Source organism: Ranitomeya imitator, chromosome 6 (assembly GCF_032444005.1).
Source record: "Ranitomeya imitator isolate aRanImi1 chromosome 6, aRanImi1.pri, whole genome shotgun sequence".
NCBI lineage: Eukaryota > Metazoa > Chordata > Amphibia > Anura > Dendrobatidae > Ranitomeya > Ranitomeya imitator.
The window spans coordinates 84,328,648-84,350,910 of record NC_091287.1 but is presented as its reverse complement, the minus strand read 5'-3'; the positions used below and the strand labels follow the sequence as shown (position 1 = coordinate 84,350,910).

The following is a 22,263-nucleotide window of genomic DNA, read 5'->3' as shown; positions in this document are numbered from 1 at the left end:
TTAATTGTGTTGTGTGTGCCTTTTCATTAATTAGACGCATGTTACTCTTACACACCCATCATGAAGAATTGTGTGTACAGCCCCAGTATTAATGACTCGGGCTCATAGTCTGCGCAAGTCAACCTCTTGGAAAGGGTTGTCCCAACGTAATGCATTATCACCTATCCATATAACTGGCTGTTCACTGATCCTGCAGATTATGAGAACGGGGCTCTGATGTGCCTGAACAAAGCGATGACTGTGCAGTTGCTCAGTTCATTGCCAGTGGGACTGCTGAACTTCGGCATCTATGATAGTCCCATGGACAATGAATAGTGCACATACATGGCAATTGCTTAGTATAAAAGGGGAACATTAGAGACCCTTTCTTACAATTGGAGACCACCAGACATTAGTAAGGTACTACAATACTTTGTCCTGTTGAGACAACCCCAATAACAACCCAGCAACAAATTTCTTGGTGTCCTGTAGGTAGTAATCACATGAACTTTATATAAATATATCTCCATATTGCTGCCATTGAGCATGACCAAGCGCCAAGCCATTGAGCATGACCACGCGCCAAGCAGGACCAGAGGTAGTGTTGAGAACAGACTAGCTATACAGGTCATGTTTTCAGGATTTTCCTTAGTATTGCACAGGTGACGTAATTCTTGCCTTTCCAGGTGATGCAATTATCACCTGTGCAATACTAAGGAAATCCTGAAAACATGACCTGTTGGTGGCTCTTGAGGACCGGAGTTGGGGAACACTGAGCTATACACTCCTCCCCCCAATGATTCTCATCCAGAACCAGGTATCAAACCTTTTTTTTTAATCCATTAAACCCCCTTCAGGAGACAAATCATGTAAATATTTTCTATAAAAGAGGTGAAAAGAAACTAAAGAATTATATTTCTGATTTAAAACTTAAAAAAGGCGATATCGGCCATCTCAATAGAGAGATATAGTTATAGAATAACAGTGCAACTGTGACCGCAATAGATGACACTGGCACTGCCATTGTGCTCATAAAAAGCAACTATAAGACACCACCATCAATCACTTTTGGGAGAGAGTATAAGCCAATATTCGGGATAACTAGACACGCAATAAATGCACTGGGTACACGATTTATGGGTTACACCTCATTGAGCTAATACATTACACAGATTGACCCTGTTTGATGGGACGGGGGAGGATGTCTGATACTTAATCATGATATTACCTTCAGCAAGTGGGTGCCATCTCAATGTATTAATGTAAGGATGAAAAATTTAAGACTGATTGCATATTCTGGAAAAAAAAAGAAAAGAAAAAAAACACCCTAATCCCCAAAGTAATGCAGATCTGCACATGTGGAGCATAAGAAGTTTGTCGCAAGACTCTAGTGATAATATCAAAAGTTACAGGCTGCAGTCCAGTGAGCCAATATATCCGCAGACACTGATTTCACGTATTACCCATTCTTGCCATTTGCTACATGGGAATGTATGTCCTAACCAGTGAAGCCGGGACCCCCGCTGCCATCATTGCACTATCCCCCAGCTTTAACTCAATCCTGTTGATCCTCCAGCATAGCAATGTGTTTGTGCTTGATATTAATGTAGAAAAATACAATCTGGCACTTATATGACCACTGGAACGGTCCTTTCACGCTCTCCTATGCCCAAATCCAGACGGCACCACCATGTCTGGTCCTGGTTCTTCAGAGCGATTCAAGGGCACCAATTTAAGACACAGTCCTGATTGATTGATTGATGGTTGACAGCAGGTAGGATGAGTAGAGCCACACAGCTTATGGATGCTTCGGTAATCTATATGACACGGTATGACTGGTGTAGAAACATCAGTAGCCATTATTGAGCCCCGGAAAATTATTCCCAAACCGCTATTCCGTTATTTCTGGCTAAAACACTGCAGAGTTTCTAGGACGAATTCTGACCGGCCCGAGTGTCACCTTTTCTGTAAGGCGGGTGCATGATAAGATTGCGGTCTTTGTCTATATTTCCTCATTCGCTCTGACCTGGAGTGCAGTTTGTTAAAAAGCTCGTGGAATTTGCATTGTGAAAATAAGGTCTCCAGAAAACCCTCTAAAAAAACATACGCAAGTCTCCTGTTCAGCTGGGTGTGCTGGAACATTTCAATGACCCGAAGGATTCCCTTTCTTGTGGTTTCTGCCCCAATAATGTGCTTCAGTTCATCTGAGGGGGGAAAGAAAATGTGATTTATGAGATACAGAATATTAAGCTAAAATACACACAGAAAAACGCCAAATGGCTGAGCGGCATCGGCGGCAGAAAACAGCAGTATTCCTACCAGGATTAGATAAACTTGTAGCAAGATAAAATAATTGAAATGGGCTTTCCAGAAGCAAGAAAACAATAAAAGCTGTAATATATTCACTTCTCAATGACCCCCAGTGACTACAGGAGCCAAATACTAGCCGATCCGACAGTGGATGACACGTTATTGCAGTGGACAATGGGTTCAATGAAATGGCCAGGGCCCAAAGTATCACTGCGCAGCAAAGGCAAAAGCAACATTTGTGGCATCAGGTTTTGGATGAATCTGAAAGTATAGCACAATTTTATTTTTCTCAATTATCTAACGCTGTCTTTTTTTTTTTTTTTTTTACCCGGGTTGGCAAACTCCCACTATATGATTTGCACGATGAGTTCATTCTGTGGTGATTGGAGCACTTGGCAAATGGCTTTTTGCTTACATAAAGCAAGAATTTACTAACTAGCAAATTTATAACATTTTCAGACTTGATATTGACATCCAGACAAATCCTCTCTGACAAATCACAAATGGGGTCCCGAAATTCTTTTGAGAATTGAATTGCATGAATCGATCTGGAAAAATGTGGATAAACTAGTGCGGACTTTATGATACAGGGAGAGCTCTCTAGGAGGCCCAGAATACATTTTTAAAGTTGCCAAACAGAACAGAAAATCTTCTTGGACGTCTGCACTACATTTGTCCGACATGCAGAGAGTCACAGTTCCAGGCGTCCTAGCTCCTCAGATCTGTCCCGAATACATGTCCTTGGAGAGGTATGAACTGCTCCCTAAGGCACACATGACAAACAATTCCAGGTAAGCCCCGGCTGCAGCCAGTAATGACTACAACATTATACTGCACCCTGTGTTGGGAAATGCAGGGCGTGATGTTCTTCCTTTCCAGACTAGCATACGACTTGGCAGAGTTCCAGAGTAAAAGACATTTAAAAGAAGCCTTCTACCAAGACAAACATGTCTTAATGTCTATAACACAAGTTAAACGTTGGCCAAATCTGGCCCTCACAATGATTATATTTAGCTCGCGACACTGGGGACTATGTGGGGCCCATTATACTGCATGGAGTACTATGTGGGGCCCAATATACTGCACAGAGTACTATGTGGGGCCCATTATACTGCACGGAGTACTATGTGGGGCCCATTATACTGCATGGCGGACTTTGTGGGTCCCACTATACTGCATGGAGGATTATGTGGGGCCCATTATACTGCATGGCAGACAATGTGGGGCCCATTATTCTGCATGGCGTACTACTATGTGGGTCCCACTATACTGCATGGAGGACTATGTGGGGCCCATTTTACTGCATGGAGGATTATGTGGGGCCCATTATACTGCATGGAAGACTGTGGGGCCATCTAAACCAATAATTGTTAATAAAAAGAACATCTCTGTTCTACATTTGGCGTGCATTACATACGAGCACTCCTTATATTACCTGGCATAATTTCCAGCAGCTTCGTTTTTGCAGCAACTCTCGTACGCATTCGTATACTCCTGTCTCTGCGAGGAGCAGTCTCTGCCAATATCCCATTAGGCCAAAATGAGTCTCTGCAATCAATGTTTCAATTAGTTATGTATCCAAGTTTATCTATCTAAAAATATTTGTACCATGAAAACTGTTATGCAAGGAGCTCGAAATATACTCCTACTGCAAAGTAAATATACGGTAGGTGTGTGCGTGTATAATATATATATATATATATATATATATATATATATATATATATATATATATATATATATATATATATATATATATATATATATATATATATATATATATATATATATATATATACACACACACATATACATACATACTAGATTGTGGCCCGATTCTGACGCATCGGGTGTTCCAGAACAGGGGTCCCCAACTCCAGTCCTCAAGGCCCACCAACAGGTCATATTTTCAGGATTTCTTTTGCATTGCACAGGTGATGCAATTATTACCTGGGCAAGACTAAGGAAATCCTGAAAACATGACATGTTGGTGGGCCTTGAGGACTGGAGTTGGGGACCTCTGTTCTAGAATATGCATGGCCCCGTAGTATATGGACAATGATGATTCCAGAATTCGCGGCAGACTGTGCCCGTCGCTGATTGGTCGAGGCAACCTTTATGACATCGTCGCCATGGCAACGATTATGACATCTACGTCGATACTGTGCCCGTCGCTGATTGGTCAAGGCGAATTTGCGGCAGACTGTGCCCGTCGCTGATTGGTCGAGGCAACCTTTATGACATCATCGTCGCCATTGCAACGATTATGACATCTACGTCGATACTGTGCCCGTCGCTGATTGGTCAAGGCGAATTCGCGGCAGACTGTGCCAGTCGCTGATTGGTCGAGGCAACCTTTATGACATCATCGTCGCCATGCTGTGCCCGTCGCTGATTGGTCGAGGCCGCTAACGCATCGGGTATTCTAGAATATGCATGTCCCCGTAGTATATGGACAATGATGATTCCAGAATTCGCGGCACACTGTGCCCGTCGCTGATTGGTCGAGGCAACCTTTATGACATCATCGTCACCATGGCAACCATTATGACATCTACGTCGATACTGTGCCCGTCGCTGAATCAGAAACGCGGGATTTCTACGTCCTTTATGACATCATCGTCGCTGTGCGGCCTCGACCAATCAGAGACGCGGGATTTCTACGTCGATATTGTGCCCGTCGCTGATTGGTCGAGGCCTGGCGGCCTCGACCAATCAGAGACGCGGGATTTCCAGGACAGACAGACAGACGGAAAAACCCTTAGACAATTATATAAATAGACTAGATTGTGGCCCGATTCAAACGCATCGGGTAGTCTAGAATATGCATGTCCCCGTAGTATATGGACAATGATGATTCCAGAATTCGCGGCAGACTGTGCCCGTCGCTGATTGGTCGAGGCAACCTTTATAACATAATCGTCGCCATGGCAACCATTATGACATCTACGTCGATACTGTGCCCGTCGCTGATTGATTGGTCGAGGCCGCCAGGCCTCGACCAGAGACGCGGGATGTCTACGTCCTTTATGAACTCATCGTCGCTGTGCCCGTCAGGCCTCGACCAGAGAAGCGGGTTTCTACGTCGATACTGTGCCCGTCGCTGATTGGTCGAGGCCTGGCGGCCTCGACCAATCAGAGACGCGGGATTTCCAGGACAGACAGACAGAAAGACAGACAGACAGAAAAACCCTTAGACAATTATATATATAGATAGATATAATTGTCTAGATAGATATAATTGTCTAAGGGTTTTTCCGTCTGTCTGTCTGTCCTGGAAATCCCGCATCTCTGATTGGTCGAGGCCGCCTCGACCAATCAGCGACGGGCACAGTCTGCCGCGAATTCTGGAATCATCATTGTCCATATACTACGGGAACATGCATACAGGTCCTTCTCAAAAAATTAGCATATAGTGTTAAATTTCATTATTTACCATAATGTAATGATTACAATTAAACTTTCATATATTATAGATTCATTATCCACCAACTGAAATTTGTCAGGTCTTTTATTGTTTTAATACTGATGATTTTGGCATACAACTCCTGATAACCCAAAAAACCTGTCTCAATAAATTAGCATATTTCACCCATCCAATCAAATAAAAGTGTTTTTTTAATAACAAACAAAAAAACCATCAAATAATAATGTTCAGTTATGCACTCAATACTTGGTCGGGAATCCTTTGGCAGAAATGACTGCTTCAATGCGGCGTGGCATGGAGGCAATCAGCCTGCGACACTGCTGAGATGTTATGGAGGCCCAGGATGCTTCAATAGCGGCCTTAAGCTCATCCAGAGTGTTGGGTCTTGCGTCTCTCAACTTTCTCTTCACAATATCCCACAGATTCTCTATGGGGTTCAGGTCAGGAGAGTTGGCAGGCCAATTGAGCACAGTAATACCATGGTCAGTAAACCATTTACCAGTGGTTTTGGCACTGTGAGCAGGTGCCAGGTCGTGCTGAAAAATGAAATCTTCATCTCCATAAAGCATTTCAGCCGATGGAAGCATGAAGTGCTCCAAAATCTCCTGATAGCTAGCTGCATTGATCCTGCCCTTGATGAAACACAGTGGACCAACACCAGCAGCTGACATGGCACCCCACACCATCACTGACTGTGGGTACTTGACACTGGACTTCAGGCATTTTGGCATTTCCTTCTCCCCAGTCTTCCTCCAGACTCTGGCACCTTGATTTCCGAATGACATGCAAAATTTGCTTTCATCAGAAAAAAGTACTTGGGACCACTTAGCAACAGTCCAGTGCTGCTTCTCTGTAGCCCAGGTCAGGCGCCTCTGCCGCTGTTTATGGTTCAAAAGTGGCTTTACCTGGGGAATGCGGCACCTGTAGCCCATTTCCTGCACACGCCTGTGCACGGTGGCTCTGGATGTTTCCACACCAGACCCAGTCCACTGCTTCCTCAGGTTCCCCAAGGTCTGGAATCGGTCCTTCTCCACAATCTTCCTCAGGGTCCGGTCTCCTCTTCTCGTTGTACAGCGTTTTCTGCCACATTGTTTCCTTCCAACAGACTTACCATTGAGGTGCCTTGATACAGCACTCTGGGAACAGCCTATTTGTTGAGAAATTTCTTTCTGGGTCTTACCCTCTTGCTTGAGGGTGTCAATGATGGCCTTCTTGACATCTGTCCGGTCGCTAGTCTTACCCATGATGGGGGTTTTGAGTAATGAACCAGGCAGGGAGTTTATAAAAGCCTCAGGTATCTTTTGCATGTGTTTAGAGTTAATTAGTTGATTCAGAAGATTAGGGTAATAGGTCGTTTAGAGAACCTTTTCTTGATATGCTAATTTATTGAGACAGGTTTTTTGGGTTATCAGGAGTTGTATGCCAAAATCATCAGTATTAAAACAAGACCTGACAAATTTCAGTTGGTGGATAATGAATCTATAATATATGAAAGTTTAATTGTAATCATTACATTATGGTAAATAATGAAATTTAACACTATATGCTAATTTTTTTAGAAGGACCTGTATTCTAGAATACCCGATGCGTTAGAATCGGGCCACAATCTATATTTATATATATATATATATATATATATATATATATATATATATATATATATATATATATATATACATATACACACACACACACACATACATACATACATTCTATCTATCTACACATACACCTGGCCTATTATACATGTATATAGCTTTAGACCTGGCATGCCTAATATTATTATATATGTATATAGCTTTATAGATGGCTTACCTGAAGTGCTTGACATAATCTGCTACTTGGTCAGGTGACGTCATGGACTCCACATGATCAACTATTTTTCTAGTAGCCAAGAGAAAAAAAAATAAATTCATGTGACGTCTAACGTGTCCGGCCACTTTTACCATCGGCCAGGTCTTTGTCAAACGGCTGACCGAAAACTTTCCCAGCTGACTCGCCCCCTCCCCATTCACATGTTCTCAGAAATTGTAACGGAGGAAGCCTCTGCCACACAACTATGGCAGCAGCTTATTTCCCAGAAAATCAAGATTGGTTGTTGAAATTCAACAGGCGTAATAGAGATAAGAAAAAAAAAATTGCAGGACCCGGTTCAGACCTCTAGTTACCGACCGCAGATTTGCATCAGCGGAACTCCGTAAAATCTGGTTGCAACAAAGGACTAGACCAGGGGATGGAATTTGGGACACAAGTCTGTTTGCTGACTTCTAATGCCTGATCCTTCTCAGATCTGATATCATCTCTTTGGGACAATTTCGGACAATTCAGGGTGGTGGTGGGGGGAAGGATCCAAACACAAGATGGTGAGGCGGTTCGGCCAACTTTAATCTCGTGTATGGGGGCCTTTTGTTCACAGCTACTGATGAAAAAAACATTCTCATTTCAAAGCTCTCTCCCATAGAGTATGTACTAAGTATTTACCTATTAATTGTGTCTCCATATGTTGCTCTAATGAGCTGCTGGAGAAGGCTGGTGATTTGTCTTCTTAACCACTGATTTCTTTCCTTCAGGTCAAAGACTTCATCCATGAGCAAAAGCATTACACGGAGAGGGATATTGTCATCAACCTAACAGGACGAGATTTATGGGATGTCTCAGTTAAGACATTACACTACGACGGTCAATAAAGGTCATCTAATACAAGAAATTACAGGCACAACATGGCTTCAATTAGTCCAATTACTCAATAGAAACTTTCCAAAATCTTTAATTTACTTATCCCCCTTTTTTTTTAAATGTGGCAATAACCACGATAGATTGCTGTATGTGACATCCTATTCTAGCAATCTCTGGGGTACAAAAATAGAAACATTTTACAGAAGACCAGTTATAAAACTTACATGAAATATTTGGAAAAACACAAAACAGATTTCCAGGAATTTGGCAGTGCACACAGTAGGCAATAAGTACAGAAAAGATGGGAGCCCTGAGAGCGCTATGTGAGAGCGCTATGTGAAGCACCTGATCGTTTTACAGCCATGACCAACAAGCCAAAGTACTCTAATACAAAGGCATTTATCAATGTGCTGGTAACACAGGGATGCTTAGGAAGACACCCTGGAATGCTTTCATGTGACATATAAAAATTCACAGAGGAGGACAGGTGCAGATTTAGGACGATGACCAATACCCATATAATTACCTATAATCTGTGCGCTGTAAGTTCAAGTCAAAGATAAAAGATTTCTTATCCCATTTGGAGAACCTTCAAGGTTGTTTTATCCATTATTCTTAGAAAAATACATCTTTAGCAGCCTAGACTTCTGGAAGCACACACTATATATTCTAAAGGCGTAAGCTAGGTATATATGGTGGAGGCAAATCCCAAGTGTCGGTAATCTTACCGGTCAGCCAACGTTAATTATCTTAATGCAATATAATGTGAATATTAGACTCAAAAACATCTGGAGGATTAAAATTACAAGTGACCACAAGAGAATTGATCAAACATACATCCGAAAATGTTCTTCCACTATTTAGGGAACTTGTCAGATTGTCATCAGTTTCCATATGGTACTGATGTATAGGCACTTGTCCACCCATAAGAATGATACCTCTTCTGTAGAGATCTTGGGTCTCAGTCATCAGAAATCCAGAAGCATGGCTGGAAGGGCACCGGGAGCGCGGCCAGAGGCAAAGCATCGGGGGGCACGGCCAGAGGCAAAGCACCGGGGGGCGTGGCCAGAGGCAAAGCACCGGGGGCGCGGCCAGAGGGAAAGCACCGGGGGCGCGGCCAGAGGCAAAGCACCGGGGGCGCGGCCAGAGGCAAAGCACCGGGGGCGCGGCCAGAGGCAAAGCACCGGGGGGTACGGCCAGAGGGAAAGCACCGTGGGGGCGCGGCCTGCAGAAGGGCATTGGGGGCTTGGCCAAGCACCTGTACTTTCAAGTGAACTAACCCACCTCCAATGCACTTCCAGCCTGATTTTTTTCATGACTGACATAAAATTTCCACAAATAGTACATTTCTTATTGTATAACGTGCATCTATACTGACATACCAGTGTTTCCATAGGCAATAAAAAGGGGTGTAAGGTTCCATTTAAATATTTCATTTACTAAATAGTCCAGAATCAGAAGAATACAATTTAGAGGGGTCTGGTACCATACATAATGCCAACCCACAACATAATCCCAAGAGTAACAGCGGCAAGGCGTTCCCTCGTGACAGTCTTCATGGCATTGCCCATGTGTTCTCCAGACCAATCTCCAGTTAGCAATGCATCCAAGACAAAAGAAGGACTCATTGCTGAAGAGGACAGACCCCCATTCCAACCTCAATGGAGTCAAGTGAGCCTGTGGCCTCCATGTGTAGAGTAAGTGGGCAATGCCACGATGGGTCTTCACGTGGGAACTTCACACCTGGCTTTCTCCGGTAATTATTGTGTGGAGTAATCTGCATTGCCTAACGTGGCCTGTAACACTGCAGAACATACCTCAGATAACCATTAATAACCTCATTAATAGCAGCCAAGGTGTACAAGTGCAGACATTTCTGAGTGTGGCACTCATACTTGATACTGATACTTGAGATATTTTGAAAATGTTGATTCAATTTTTTCACAATTTCCATATCCTTAACATGCCTATCCATTCTGTGATTTCCATGAATACCCGAGTATTCCTCCATGGAAGGACCAAATCCAATAACAGAGTATTAAAATATACCCTACAGGAACTAATTCCACCGTACATGTTTTAAGAGAAGTGACTGTACTCACATTGTCATCCAGCTGAGCCGACACTCGGCAATGTTCAGGATCTGAATCAGGCTTTGGTACGAGGATTGGAGCCTTAATGTAAGAAGAAATTAAAAGAAAAAAATGTAATCCAGTATCGTAATTTCTACTGTTCCCTTGCCCTTAGATAGTATGTTTCACCTGTAAAGTAGTGTCTGAAATTACATTAATGACAAATTTCTGTAAATCTGGGTATAACAGATTGTACATGACTACATGGGCAAGGGTGCATGTAAAATGCTTTCACATTATGTTAAAACAGTGAAGTTGAAATTTTCTTTTTTGATTAAGGTAAACTTTTTGGGGTTGAATATTTTTTATCCATTTAAAGTGTTGTTTTTGCATTTATTCTTTGTTTTTAATCTGGTTAAAAAAACTAAAAAAAAAATGCCATAAAAAAGATCAACAATCTATAACTATTAATATGTATTTTTTAAAATACCAACTGATGAAAATGGATAATTGACAGTCCCATAAACAAACCAATTAATATTAACTATTTAGCACACCATCTGGCCCTGCAGGTTGGCTGGGGGGATAGGATATATGAAAAAAGTTATAATATAGAAGAGACAAAAAATAATATATATATATATATATATATATATATATATATATATATATATATATATATATATATATATATATATATATATATATATATATATATATACACACACACACCTACTCACACATATACACACACAGTGAATTTAATAATCCTTTGATCCCTTGCTGATTTTGTAAGTTTGCCCACTGACAAAGACATGAACAGACTATAATTTTAAGGGTAGGTTAATTTTAACATTGAGAGAGAGAGAATATCAAAAATAAAGTCCAGAAAATCACATTGTAAAATGCAAGTAATTTTATATAATTTATACAGTCAGAAATAAGTATTTGATCCCTCTGGCAAAACCCTTGCACAGCAGTCAGACGTTTTTTGTAGTTGATGATGAGGTTTGAGCACGTCAGGAGGAATTTTGCTCCACTCCTCTTTGCAGATAATCTCTAAATCATTAAGATTTGGAAGCTGTCGCTTTGCAACTTGGAGCTTCAACTCCCTTCATAAGTTTTCTTATGGCCACTCCATGACCTCAATGTGCTTCTTTTTGAGCAACTCCTTTGTTACCTTGGCTGTATGTTTTGGGTCATTGTCTTGCTGGAAGACCTAGCCACGACCCATTTTTAATGTACTGGTAGGAGGGAAGGATATTGTCACTTAGGATTTTAAGGTACATGACTCCATCAATTCTCCCATTGATACGGTGAAGTAGTCCTGTGCCCTTAGCAGAGAAACACATCCAAAACAATGTTTCCACCACCATGCTTGACAGTGGGGACGGTGTTCTTTGGGTCATAGGCAGCATTTCTCTTCCTCCAAACACAGCGAGTTAAGTTAATGCCAAAGACCTCAATTATTATCTCATCTGACCACAGCACCTTCTCCTAGTCACTCTCAGAATCATCCAGATGTTCATTGGCAAACTTCAGATGGGCCTGCACATGTGTCTACTTGAGCAGAGGGACCTTGCGGGCACTTAGCAATGGTTTTCTTGGTGACACTAGTCCCAGCTGCTTTGAGATCATTAAAGGGACACTGTCACCTGAATTTGGAGGGAACAATCTTCAGCCATGGAAGCGGGGTTTTTGATTCACCCTTTCCTTACCCGCTGGCTGCATGCTGGCTGCAATATTGGATTGAAGTTCATTCTCTGTCCTCCATAGTACACGCCTGCGCTGTGCAAGATTGCCTTGTGCAGGCATGTACTATGGAGGACAGAGAATGAACTTCAATCCAATATTGCAGCCAGCATGCAGCCAGCGGGTAAGGAAAGGGTGAATCAAACACCCAAAAACCCCGCCTCCATGGCTGAAGATTGTTCCCTCCAAATTCAGGTGACAGTGTCCCTTTAACAAGTTCCCCTGTGTAGTTTTAGGCTCATCTCTCACCTTCCTCATGATCCAGGATATCCCACGAGTTGAGATCTTGCATGGTGCCCCAGATCGATGTCGATTGACAGTCATTTTGTATTTCTTCCATTTTCTTACTATTGCACTAACAATTGTCTCCTTCTCACCCAGCGTCTTACTTATGGTTTTGTAGCCCATTCCTGCTTTGTGCAGGTCTATTATCTTGTCCCTGGCATCCTCATAAAGCTCTTTGGTCTTGTCCATGTTGTAGAGGTTAGAGTCTGACTGATTAATTGAGTCTGTGGATAGGAGTCTTTTATAAAGGTGACTATGTTAGACAGTGCATTAATGCAATTCAATTTTCATATTTTATGTTTGCATACTATAGCGCTACAGAGTGCTGCCTTATCTGTTTCACTGTATGTGAGTTGGCGACTCTAGGTAAGCACCTATTTAGACCCGATTTATGTTTGGATGTGGCGCTCAGTTTTTTTGATAGCCATCATTAATGCAGGTAACGAATTGATTAGGAGCGTCTAATTAGTCTGTAGGAGCCAGAACCCTTAATGGTTGGTTGGGAATCAAATACTTATTTCTCACGGCACCATGCAAATAAATTTATACAATGTGATTTTCTGGATTTTATATTTGACTAGATGGTGGCCCGATTCTAACGCATTGTGTATTCTAGAATATGCATGTCCACGTAGTATATTGCCCAGCCACGTGGTATATTGCCCAGCCACGTGGTATATTGCCCAGCGACGTGGTATACAGCACAGAGCCACGTAGTTATATTGCCCAGCCACGTAGTACACAGTGTTCCAAATTATTATGCAAATTGGATTTAAGTGTCATAAAGATTTAATTGTTTTGTTTTTCAAATAAACTCATGGATGGTATTGTGGTCTCAGGGTTCAATGGATCACTGAAATAAATCTGTCTTAAACAAATCTTGCCTTGCGCAGGCGTGTACTACGGAGGACAGAGAATGAACTTCAATACAATATTGCGGCCAGCATGCAGGCAGCGGGTAAGGAAAGGGTGAATCAAACACCCGAAAACTCCGCCTATATGACCAAAAACCAGTCCCGCCAAATTCAGGTGACAGGTTCCCTTTAAAGGAAAACTACTTAAAAATGATGTTCCATATTATTAAGCAGGCCACAGTTTTCAAGTAACATGGGAAAGAAAAAGGATTTCTCTGCTGCTGAAAAGCGTTAAATAGTGCAATGCCTTGGACAAAGTATGAAAACATTTGATATTTCACGAAAATGTAAGAGTGATCATCAGACTGTGAAAAGATTTGTGACTGAAACAGGGCACAGACAGGGTTAATGCAGACAAAGGAATAATGAGGAAGGTTTCTGCCAGACAAATTCATTGGATTAAGAGAGCAGCTGCCAAAATACCATTACAAAGCAGCAAACAGTTATTTGAAGCTGCTGGTGCCTCTGGAGTCCCTCGAACCTCAAGGTGTAGGATCCTTCAAAGGCGTTCTGTGGTGCATAAACCTACTATTCGGCCACCCCTAAACAGTGTTCACAAGCAGAAACGGTTGCAGTGGGCCCAGACATACATGAAGACTAATTTCCAAACAGTCTTGTTTACTGATGAGTGTCGAGCAACCCTGGATGGTCCAGATGGATGGAGTAGTGGATGGTTGGTGGAGGCCACCATGTCCCAACAAGGCTGCACCGTCAGCAAGGAGGTGGAGGAGTCATCTTTTGGGCCGGAATCATGGGGAAACAGCTGGTAGGGCCCTTTAAGGTTCCTGAAGGTGTGAAAATGACCTCTACAAAGTATATAGAGTTTCTGACTGACAACTTTCTTCCATGGTATAAAAAGCAGAAACGTGCCTTCAGGAGCAAAATCATCTTCATGCTGACAATGCCCCATCTCATGCTGCAAAGAATATCTCTGAGTCATTGGCTGCTATGGGCATAAAAGGAGATAAACTCATCGTGTGGCCACCATCTTCCCCTGACCTCAACCCTATAGAGAACCTTTGGAGTATCATCAAGCAAAAGATCTATGAGGGTGGGAGGCAATTCACATCAAAACAGCAGCTCAGGGAGGCTATTCTGACTTCATGCAAAGAAATACAAGCAGAAACTCTCCAGAAACTCACAAGTACAATGGATGCAAGAATTGTGAAGGTGATATCAAAGAAGGGTTCCTATGTTAACATGTAACTTGTCCTGTTAGGATGCTTTGGAGTTAAATAGTTTTTTGTTCAGTGAATGTGACCTCCTAATGCCGCAAATTCCACAAATGAGCATTTTCAGTTCTTTAAAACATATCAAATGTTTAGAAATTCTACTGTGCCTAATAATTTGTAACAGTGCATTTTGAGTTTTTATTAATTTTGGAGATTATACTGTTATCATTGGGAGGTTTCTTCAATAAAATTTGATGCATAATCTAATAGGTGATGATTTATTAGGCTGTCTGTCATTTGCACCGACCATTTAGGAAAATCCGAGAAAAATATCATTTGCATAATAATTTGGAACATGGTGTATATTGCACAGTGACGGAGTATACAGCACAGAGCCACGTAGTATACAAACTTAAAATAAAAAATAAACATATACTCACCTTCCGAAGGCCCGTTGAAGTCCTGGCCCTGTGTGCGGTGCACGCGTCAGCTTCTGGTCCCAGGGTTGGTATGAGCGCAGGACCTGTGATGACGTCGCAGTCACATGACCGTGACGTCATGGCAGGTCCTTCTCGCATACCATCCTTGGCACCGGAACCTGCCGCTTGCATGGAGCGGTCAACGGAGCGTCGCGAGGACTGGGAAAGGCGGCGGAAGGAGAGTATATAATGATTTTTTATTTTTTTTTATTATTAAGATTAGATCTTTTTACTATTGATGCTGCATAGGCAGCATCAATAGTAAAAATTTGGTCACACAGGGTTAATAGCAGCGTTAATGGAGTGCGTTACACCGCGGCATAACGCGGTCTGTTAGCGCTGCCATTAACCCTGCGTGAGCGGTGACTGGAGGGGATTATGGAGCGGGCGCCAGGCACTGACTGCAGGGGAGTAGGGGAGGGACTAATCGGACTGTGCCCGTTGCTGATTGGTCGCGGCAGCCATGACAGGCAGCTGCCGAGACCAATCAGCGACGCGGGATATCCATTACGGAAGTTGAGGACAGAAAGACGGAAGTACCCCTTAGACAATTATATATATACTAGATGGCGGCCCGATTCTAACGCATCGGGTATTCTAGAATATGCATGTCCCCGTAGTATATGGACAATGATGATTCCAGAATTCGCGGCAGACTGTGCCTGTCGCTGATTGGTCGAGGCAACCTTTATGACATCATCATCGCCATGGCAACCATTATGACATCTACGTCGATACTGTGCCCGTCGCTGAATCAGAAACGCGGGATTTCTACGTCCTTTATGACATCATCGTCGCTGTGCCCGTCCCTGATTGGTCGAGGCCGCCAGGCCTCGACCAATCAGAGACGCGGGATTTCTACGTCGATACTGTGCCCATCGCTGATTGGTCGAGGCCTGGCGGCCTCTAACGCATCGGGTATTCTAGAATATGCATGTCCCCGTAGTATATGGACAATGATGATTCCAGAATTCGCGGCACACTGTGCCCGTCGCTGATTGGTCGAGGCAACCTTTATGACATCATCGTCGCCATGGCAACCATTATGACATCTACGTCGATACTGTGCCCGTCGCTGAATCAGAAACGTGAGATGTCTACGTCCTTTATGACATCATCGTCGCTGTGCCCGTTGCTGATTGATTGGTCGAGGCCGCCAGGCCTCGACCAGACGCGGGATTTCTACGTCCTTTATGACATCATCGTCGCCGTGCCCGTTGCTGATTGGTCGAGGCCTGGCGGCCTCGACCAATCAGAGACGTGGGATTTCTACGTCGATGCTGTGCCGGTCTCTGATTGGTCGAGGCCTGGCGGCCTCGACCAATCAGAGAGCCGGGATTTCCAGGACAGACAGACAGACGGAAAAACCCTTAGGCAATTATATATATATATATACACACATATATATATATATATATACACACATATATATATATATATATATATATATATATATATATATATATATATATATATATATATATATATACATACATATATATATATATATATATGTATACATATATATATATATATATATGTATACATATATATATATATGTATATATATATATATATATATATATATATATATATATATGTATATGTATGTATGTATGTATGTATGTATGTATGTATATATATATATATATATATATATATATATATATTTTTTTTTTTTTTTCTAATTCTAAATAATAATAATAATAATAATAATAATAATTTTATTTATATAGCGCCAACATATTCCGCAGCGCTTTACAAATTATAGAGGGGACTTGTACAGACAATAGACATTACAGCATAACAGAAATACAGTTCAAAACAGATACCAGGAGGAGTGAGGGCCCTGCTCGCAAGCTTACAAACTATGGGGAAAAGGGGAGACACGAGAGGTGGATGGTAACAATTGCTTTAGTTATTCGGACCAGCTATAGTGTAAGGCTCAGGTGTTCATGTAAAGCTGCATGAACCAGTTACCTGCCTAAGTATGTAGCAGTACAGACACAGAGGGCTAATACTGCATAAAGTGTATGAGAACATGATGCGAGGAACCTTTTTTTTTTTTATTATAAATAGGCCACACAGGGATCGTTAGGTTAATGGATTGAGGCGGTAGGCCAGTCTGAACAAATGAGTTTTTAGGGCACGCTTAAAACTGTGGGGATTGGGGATTAATCGTATTAACCTAGGTAGTGCATTCCAAAGAATCGGCGCAGCACGTGTAAAGTCTTGGAGACGGGAGTGGGAGGTTCTGATTATTGAGGATGCTAACCTGAGGTCATTAGCGGAGCGGAGGGCACGGGTAGGGTGGTAGACTGATACCAGGGAGGAGATGTAGGGTGGTGCTGAGCCATGGAGTGCTTTGTGGATGAGGGTAGTAATTTTGTACTGGATTCTGGAGTGGATGGGTAGCCAGTGTAATGACTGGCACAGGGTAGAGGCATCGGTGTAACGGTTGGTGAGGAATATGATCCTGGCTGCAGCATTCAGGACAGATTGGAGCGGGGAGAGTTTTGCAAGAGGGAGACCGATTAGTAGAGAGTTACAATAGTCCAGACGAGAATGAATAAGTGAAACAGTCAGAGTTATTGCAGAGTCGAAATTAAGAAAAGGGCGAATTCTAGAAATGTTTTTGAGATGCAGGTAAGAAGAGCGAGCCAGTGATCGGATGTAGGGGGTGAATGAAAGGTCAGAATCAAGGATGACCCCAAGGCAGCGGGCATGTTGCTTTGGAGTAATGGTGGAACCGCACACGGAGATGGCAATGTCAGGCAAAGGTAGGTTAGTAGAGGGAGAGAACACGAGGAGTTCAGTTTTTGACAGGTTTAGTTTCAGATAGAGGGAGGACATGATGTTAGAGACAGCGGTAAGACAATCACTGGTGTTTTCTAAAAAGGTCGGTGTGATATCGGGAGCAGAAGTGTATAATTGGGTGTCGTCAGCATAGAGATGGTACTGGAAACCAAATCTACTGATTGTTTGTCCAATAGGGGCAGTATACAACGAGAAGAGTAGGGGGCCTAGGACTGATCCTTGAGGAACCCCAACCCCAATCCTTGAGGAACCCCTATAGTCAGCCTAGTCAACCTGCCGTGCCAGCGCAAAGTTAGTGGTGTGCTAGACAGTTTAGATTAATAGCCTTGTTCACAGGACAATTACCGTATTTTTCAAACTGTAAGACGCACAAAAATGTGGAGGAAAATGGGGGATGCGTCTTATAATCCGGATGTACTGGCTATGGCGGGGAGGTGGGGGAGCAGCATCGGAGGAGTAGCGGGTCACAGAGGCAGGAGCCGGTTGCTGTGGCTACCTCCTGTGCCTGCTGCTAAACAGAAATGAGTATTCACTGAATTCCACGCCCATGGGTGTGGAGGGCAATGAATATTAATTTCTCTTTAGCATCATGGTATGATTGGTATACATGGCCCTAACCTTATTCTGGTATGATTGGCGCCCATCTCAGTCCAGGTATGCATAGCCCCATCAGAAAACATTACATTACACTTCCTTTCCCAGCGCTCCCTTGCAGCATCTTGTTACATGGGAGTGGAATTTTTTTTTAACTTTGGAACTATAGTGATTTTAGCTTTTTTATTAAAAGTTATATTTTAGGAATCCTTGTGTTTTTGTTTTTTTCTTTGTCTAGGATTCCGTACTGTATATGCTTTATGGTTTGTTGTGAGATCTCACTGCTCTCTGCACGCACAGTTCCAGCATGCAGAGCAGTGAGTATTCCAGCAGCTGCCGTTCAGCTTCCAAGCAGCGCATGACGCCCCTGCCATGCACTGCGTACAAGCATAAAGCAGCTACTGTAACCGGAACAAGACACTGTGAGGGAGTGCAGGAAGGTAAGAGTAATTTTTTTTTTTTATGTTTTCTGATGTGGCCATGCATACCAGGATGGGGGTGGGGGCCAATCATACCAGAATAAGGATGGGGCCCGGCATACCAGGATAGAGATGGGGCCATGCATACTAGGATGAGATGGGGACCCTGCATACCAGGATAGGGAGGAGGGCGATCATTCCTGCCAGGATGGGGATGATGGGACAATGCATACCAGTCTAAAGATAAGGGGTCATGCATACATGGCTAGGGTTGAGGAGACATACACATGGCCCCTCATCCCTATCCTGGTATGTATCAGGATGTGGATGAGGGGACTATATTTACCAGGATAGGGGATATTAAGTACAGAATTGACCACATTTTTTATTCAATTTTTTTCCCTAATTTCCTTCTCTAATGGTCTTATGGTCAGGTGCGTCATAGTCTGAAAAATACAGTAGTTATTTATCCATTTTTGATGAGAATTGTTACATTTTGGCTAACTTTAGGACTGATCATTAAATAAGATGGAAGACTGAGAATATATGAACATCAATAATAAAGTAAAGCATATGAATGACGTAGCTCGCCCCGCACACAGTATCTGCCCCCGGTGTCTGGAGTGTTCTTGTCCAATATGATATAATTTTAAAACACCCAAACAAGGAACACACCTTAAAAAGGGATTGCTTTAGATCTTGTCCGATTTTTTCTGACATTTTGCCCACGTTGTCAGACATCTTATTCATCCCTTCAGCTAAGCTGTCTGGAATGGATTTCACGGCATTGGAGACATTTCTCATTGAATTGCGCAGTGGATTTACAATTGTGTCCATCTACAAGGAAAAATATAGGCAGCTAACATTAGCGGTAAAAACATTCCTGCTGTCAATTCACTTGGAATTTGCTCAGACAGAATGCATGAATATTACAAGGCCATTAAACCACGGAGATGGTGACGCTAAGCTCCTAAAACAAATATTACTTCAAATATTTTTTATATACCGTATTTTTCGGATTATAAGACGCACTTTTGTTCCTCCAAATTTTGGAGGAAAGTGGGGGGTGCGTCTTATAAACCGAAACTGTGTGCTGTGCTGTAGAGCAGGGGTCCCCAACTCCAGTCCTCAAGGCCCACCAACAGGTCATGTTTTCAGGATTTCCTTTGCATTGCACAGGTGATGCAATTATTACCTGGGCAAGACTAAGGAAATCCTGAAAACATGACATGTTGGTGGGCCTTGAGGACTGGAGTTGGGGACCACTGCTGTAGAGGAGGGGGGGGGGGGGGGGGGGGCTCTGGAGTGGTGTCAGGGGGCTGGAGTGGGCTGGCTGCAGAGACAGCAGGAGGTCCTGTGCTCCCACCCATTAGCTTCATGTAATATTCACTGCACCCGCTGCCCATCACCTCAGTGCTGAAGCCGCGCCGAGTTGGTTAACAGGGGAGCAGCGAACATTACATGTGCCTGCACTCCCCCTCCTCCCATCATGAATATGCCCCCCTGCAGGCACACACATGGCCCCCCAGTCACTACATGCCCCCCTGCAGGCACACACATGGCCCCCCAGTCACTACATGCCCCCCTGCAGGCACACACATGGCCCCCCAGTCACTACATGCCCCCCTGCAGGCACACACATGGCCCCCCAGTCACTACATGCCCCCCTGCAGGCACACACATGGCCCCCCAGTCACTACATGCCCCCCTGCAGGCACACACATGGCCCCCCAGTCACTACATGCCCCCCTGCAGGCACACACATGGCCCCCCAGTCACTACATGCCCCCCTGCAGGCACACACATGGCCCCCCAGTCACTACATGCCCCCCTGCAGGCACACACATGGCCCCCCAGTCACTACATGCCCCCCTGCAGGCACACACATGGCCCCCCCAGTCACTACATGCCCCCCTGCAGGCACACACATGGCCCCCCAGTCACTACATGCCCCCCTGCAGGCACACACATGGCCCCCCCAGTCACTACATGCCCCCCTGCAGGCACACACATGGCCCCCCAGTCACTACATGCCCCCCTGCAGGCACACACATGGCCCCCCCAGTCACTACATGCCCCCCTGCAGGCACACACATGGCCCCCCAGTCACTACATGCCCCCCTGCAGGCACACACATGGCCCCCCCAGTCACTATATGCCCCCCTGCAGGAACACACATGGCCCCCCCAGTCACAACATGCCCCCCTGCAGGCACACACATGGCCCCCCCAGTCACTACATGCCCCCCTGCAGGCACACACATGGCCCCCCCAGTCACTACATGCCCCCCTGCAGGCACACACATGGCCCCCCAGTCACTACATGCCCCCCTGCAGGCACACACATGGCCCCCCAGTCACTACATGCCCCCCTGCAGGCACACACATGGCCCCCCCAGTCACTATATGCCCCCCTGCAGGAACACACATGGCCCCCCAGTCACTACATGCCCCCCTGCAGGCACACACATGGCCCCCCCAGTCACTACATGCCCCCCTGCAGGCACACACATGGCCCCCCAGTCACTACATGCCCCCCTGCAGGCACACACATGGCCCCCCAGTCACTACATGCCCCCCTGCAGGCACACACATGGCCCCCCCAGTCACTACATGCCCCCCTGCAGGCACACACATGGCCCCCCAGTCACTACATGCCCCCCTGCAGGCACACACATGGCCCCCCAGTCACTACATGCCCCCCTGCAGGCACACACATGGCCCCCCAGTCACTACATGCCCCCCTGCAGGCACACACATGGCCCCCCCAGTCACTACATGCCCCCCTGCAGGCACACACATGGCCCCCCAGTCACTACATGCCCCCTGCTGCCACACACATGGCCCCCCCAGTCACTACATCAAAATTCGATGGATTGCAACTGATAGCAAAAAAACTGGTGTGTGAAAGTGGATTTAGGGTAAATTACAAACACTCTCTAACTAAACCACAATTCTGTACAATTTCAGTCATTGCAAGTGTCAACCCTTCTAGAGAAGAGCTCTCTACAGAAGATATCCATTCCAGATGCCTCAGAATTGCTGCGATTCCACATCAGGACCAAAGCAACTAAAGAGGTTGTCTACTACTTGGAGGACCTCTTCATAAATGCATCAGTGCCTTATGTAAAATAAAAACCGCACACACTCACCTCCCGCCCTGGCGCCATTCCAACCATGTCAGCACTGTCTCGCCTGACATATTTATGTTACATGAGCGCTGCAGAAGTTTATGAGGCTCTGTTGCATTTATGAAGGGGTTGTCCAATCGTAGACAGTTCCTTTAGGGTATATGCACCCTACATTGGGGAAACCGGGCTCCTGCACCAGGATCCCAATGACGCTGTGCTCTCATGCCATTAGGCTGT

General features: G+C 44.3%; 1 protein-coding gene across 1 annotated transcript in view; it reads right to left on the bottom strand.

Moving 5' to 3' along the window:
* Positions 1 to 799: 799 nt before the first annotated feature.
* SNX13 (sorting nexin 13) overlaps positions 800 to 22,263 on the bottom strand; it is a 133,683-nt gene continuing 112,219 nt past the window's right edge. The window contains exons 21-26 of the mRNA XM_069729827.1: positions 19,572 to 19,733; positions 10,495 to 10,566; positions 8,198 to 8,343; positions 7,532 to 7,600; positions 3,725 to 3,837; positions 800 to 2,183 (exon numbers count right to left, since the gene is read on the bottom strand). Of these exons, the coding sequence (XP_069585928.1) occupies positions 1,936 to 2,183; positions 3,725 to 3,837; positions 7,532 to 7,600; positions 8,198 to 8,343; positions 10,495 to 10,566; positions 19,572 to 19,733 (810 nt within the window). The 3' untranslated portion in view covers positions 800 to 1,935. The remainder of the gene's footprint in view (positions 2,184 to 3,724; positions 3,838 to 7,531; positions 7,601 to 8,197; positions 8,344 to 10,494; positions 10,567 to 19,571; positions 19,734 to 22,263) is intronic.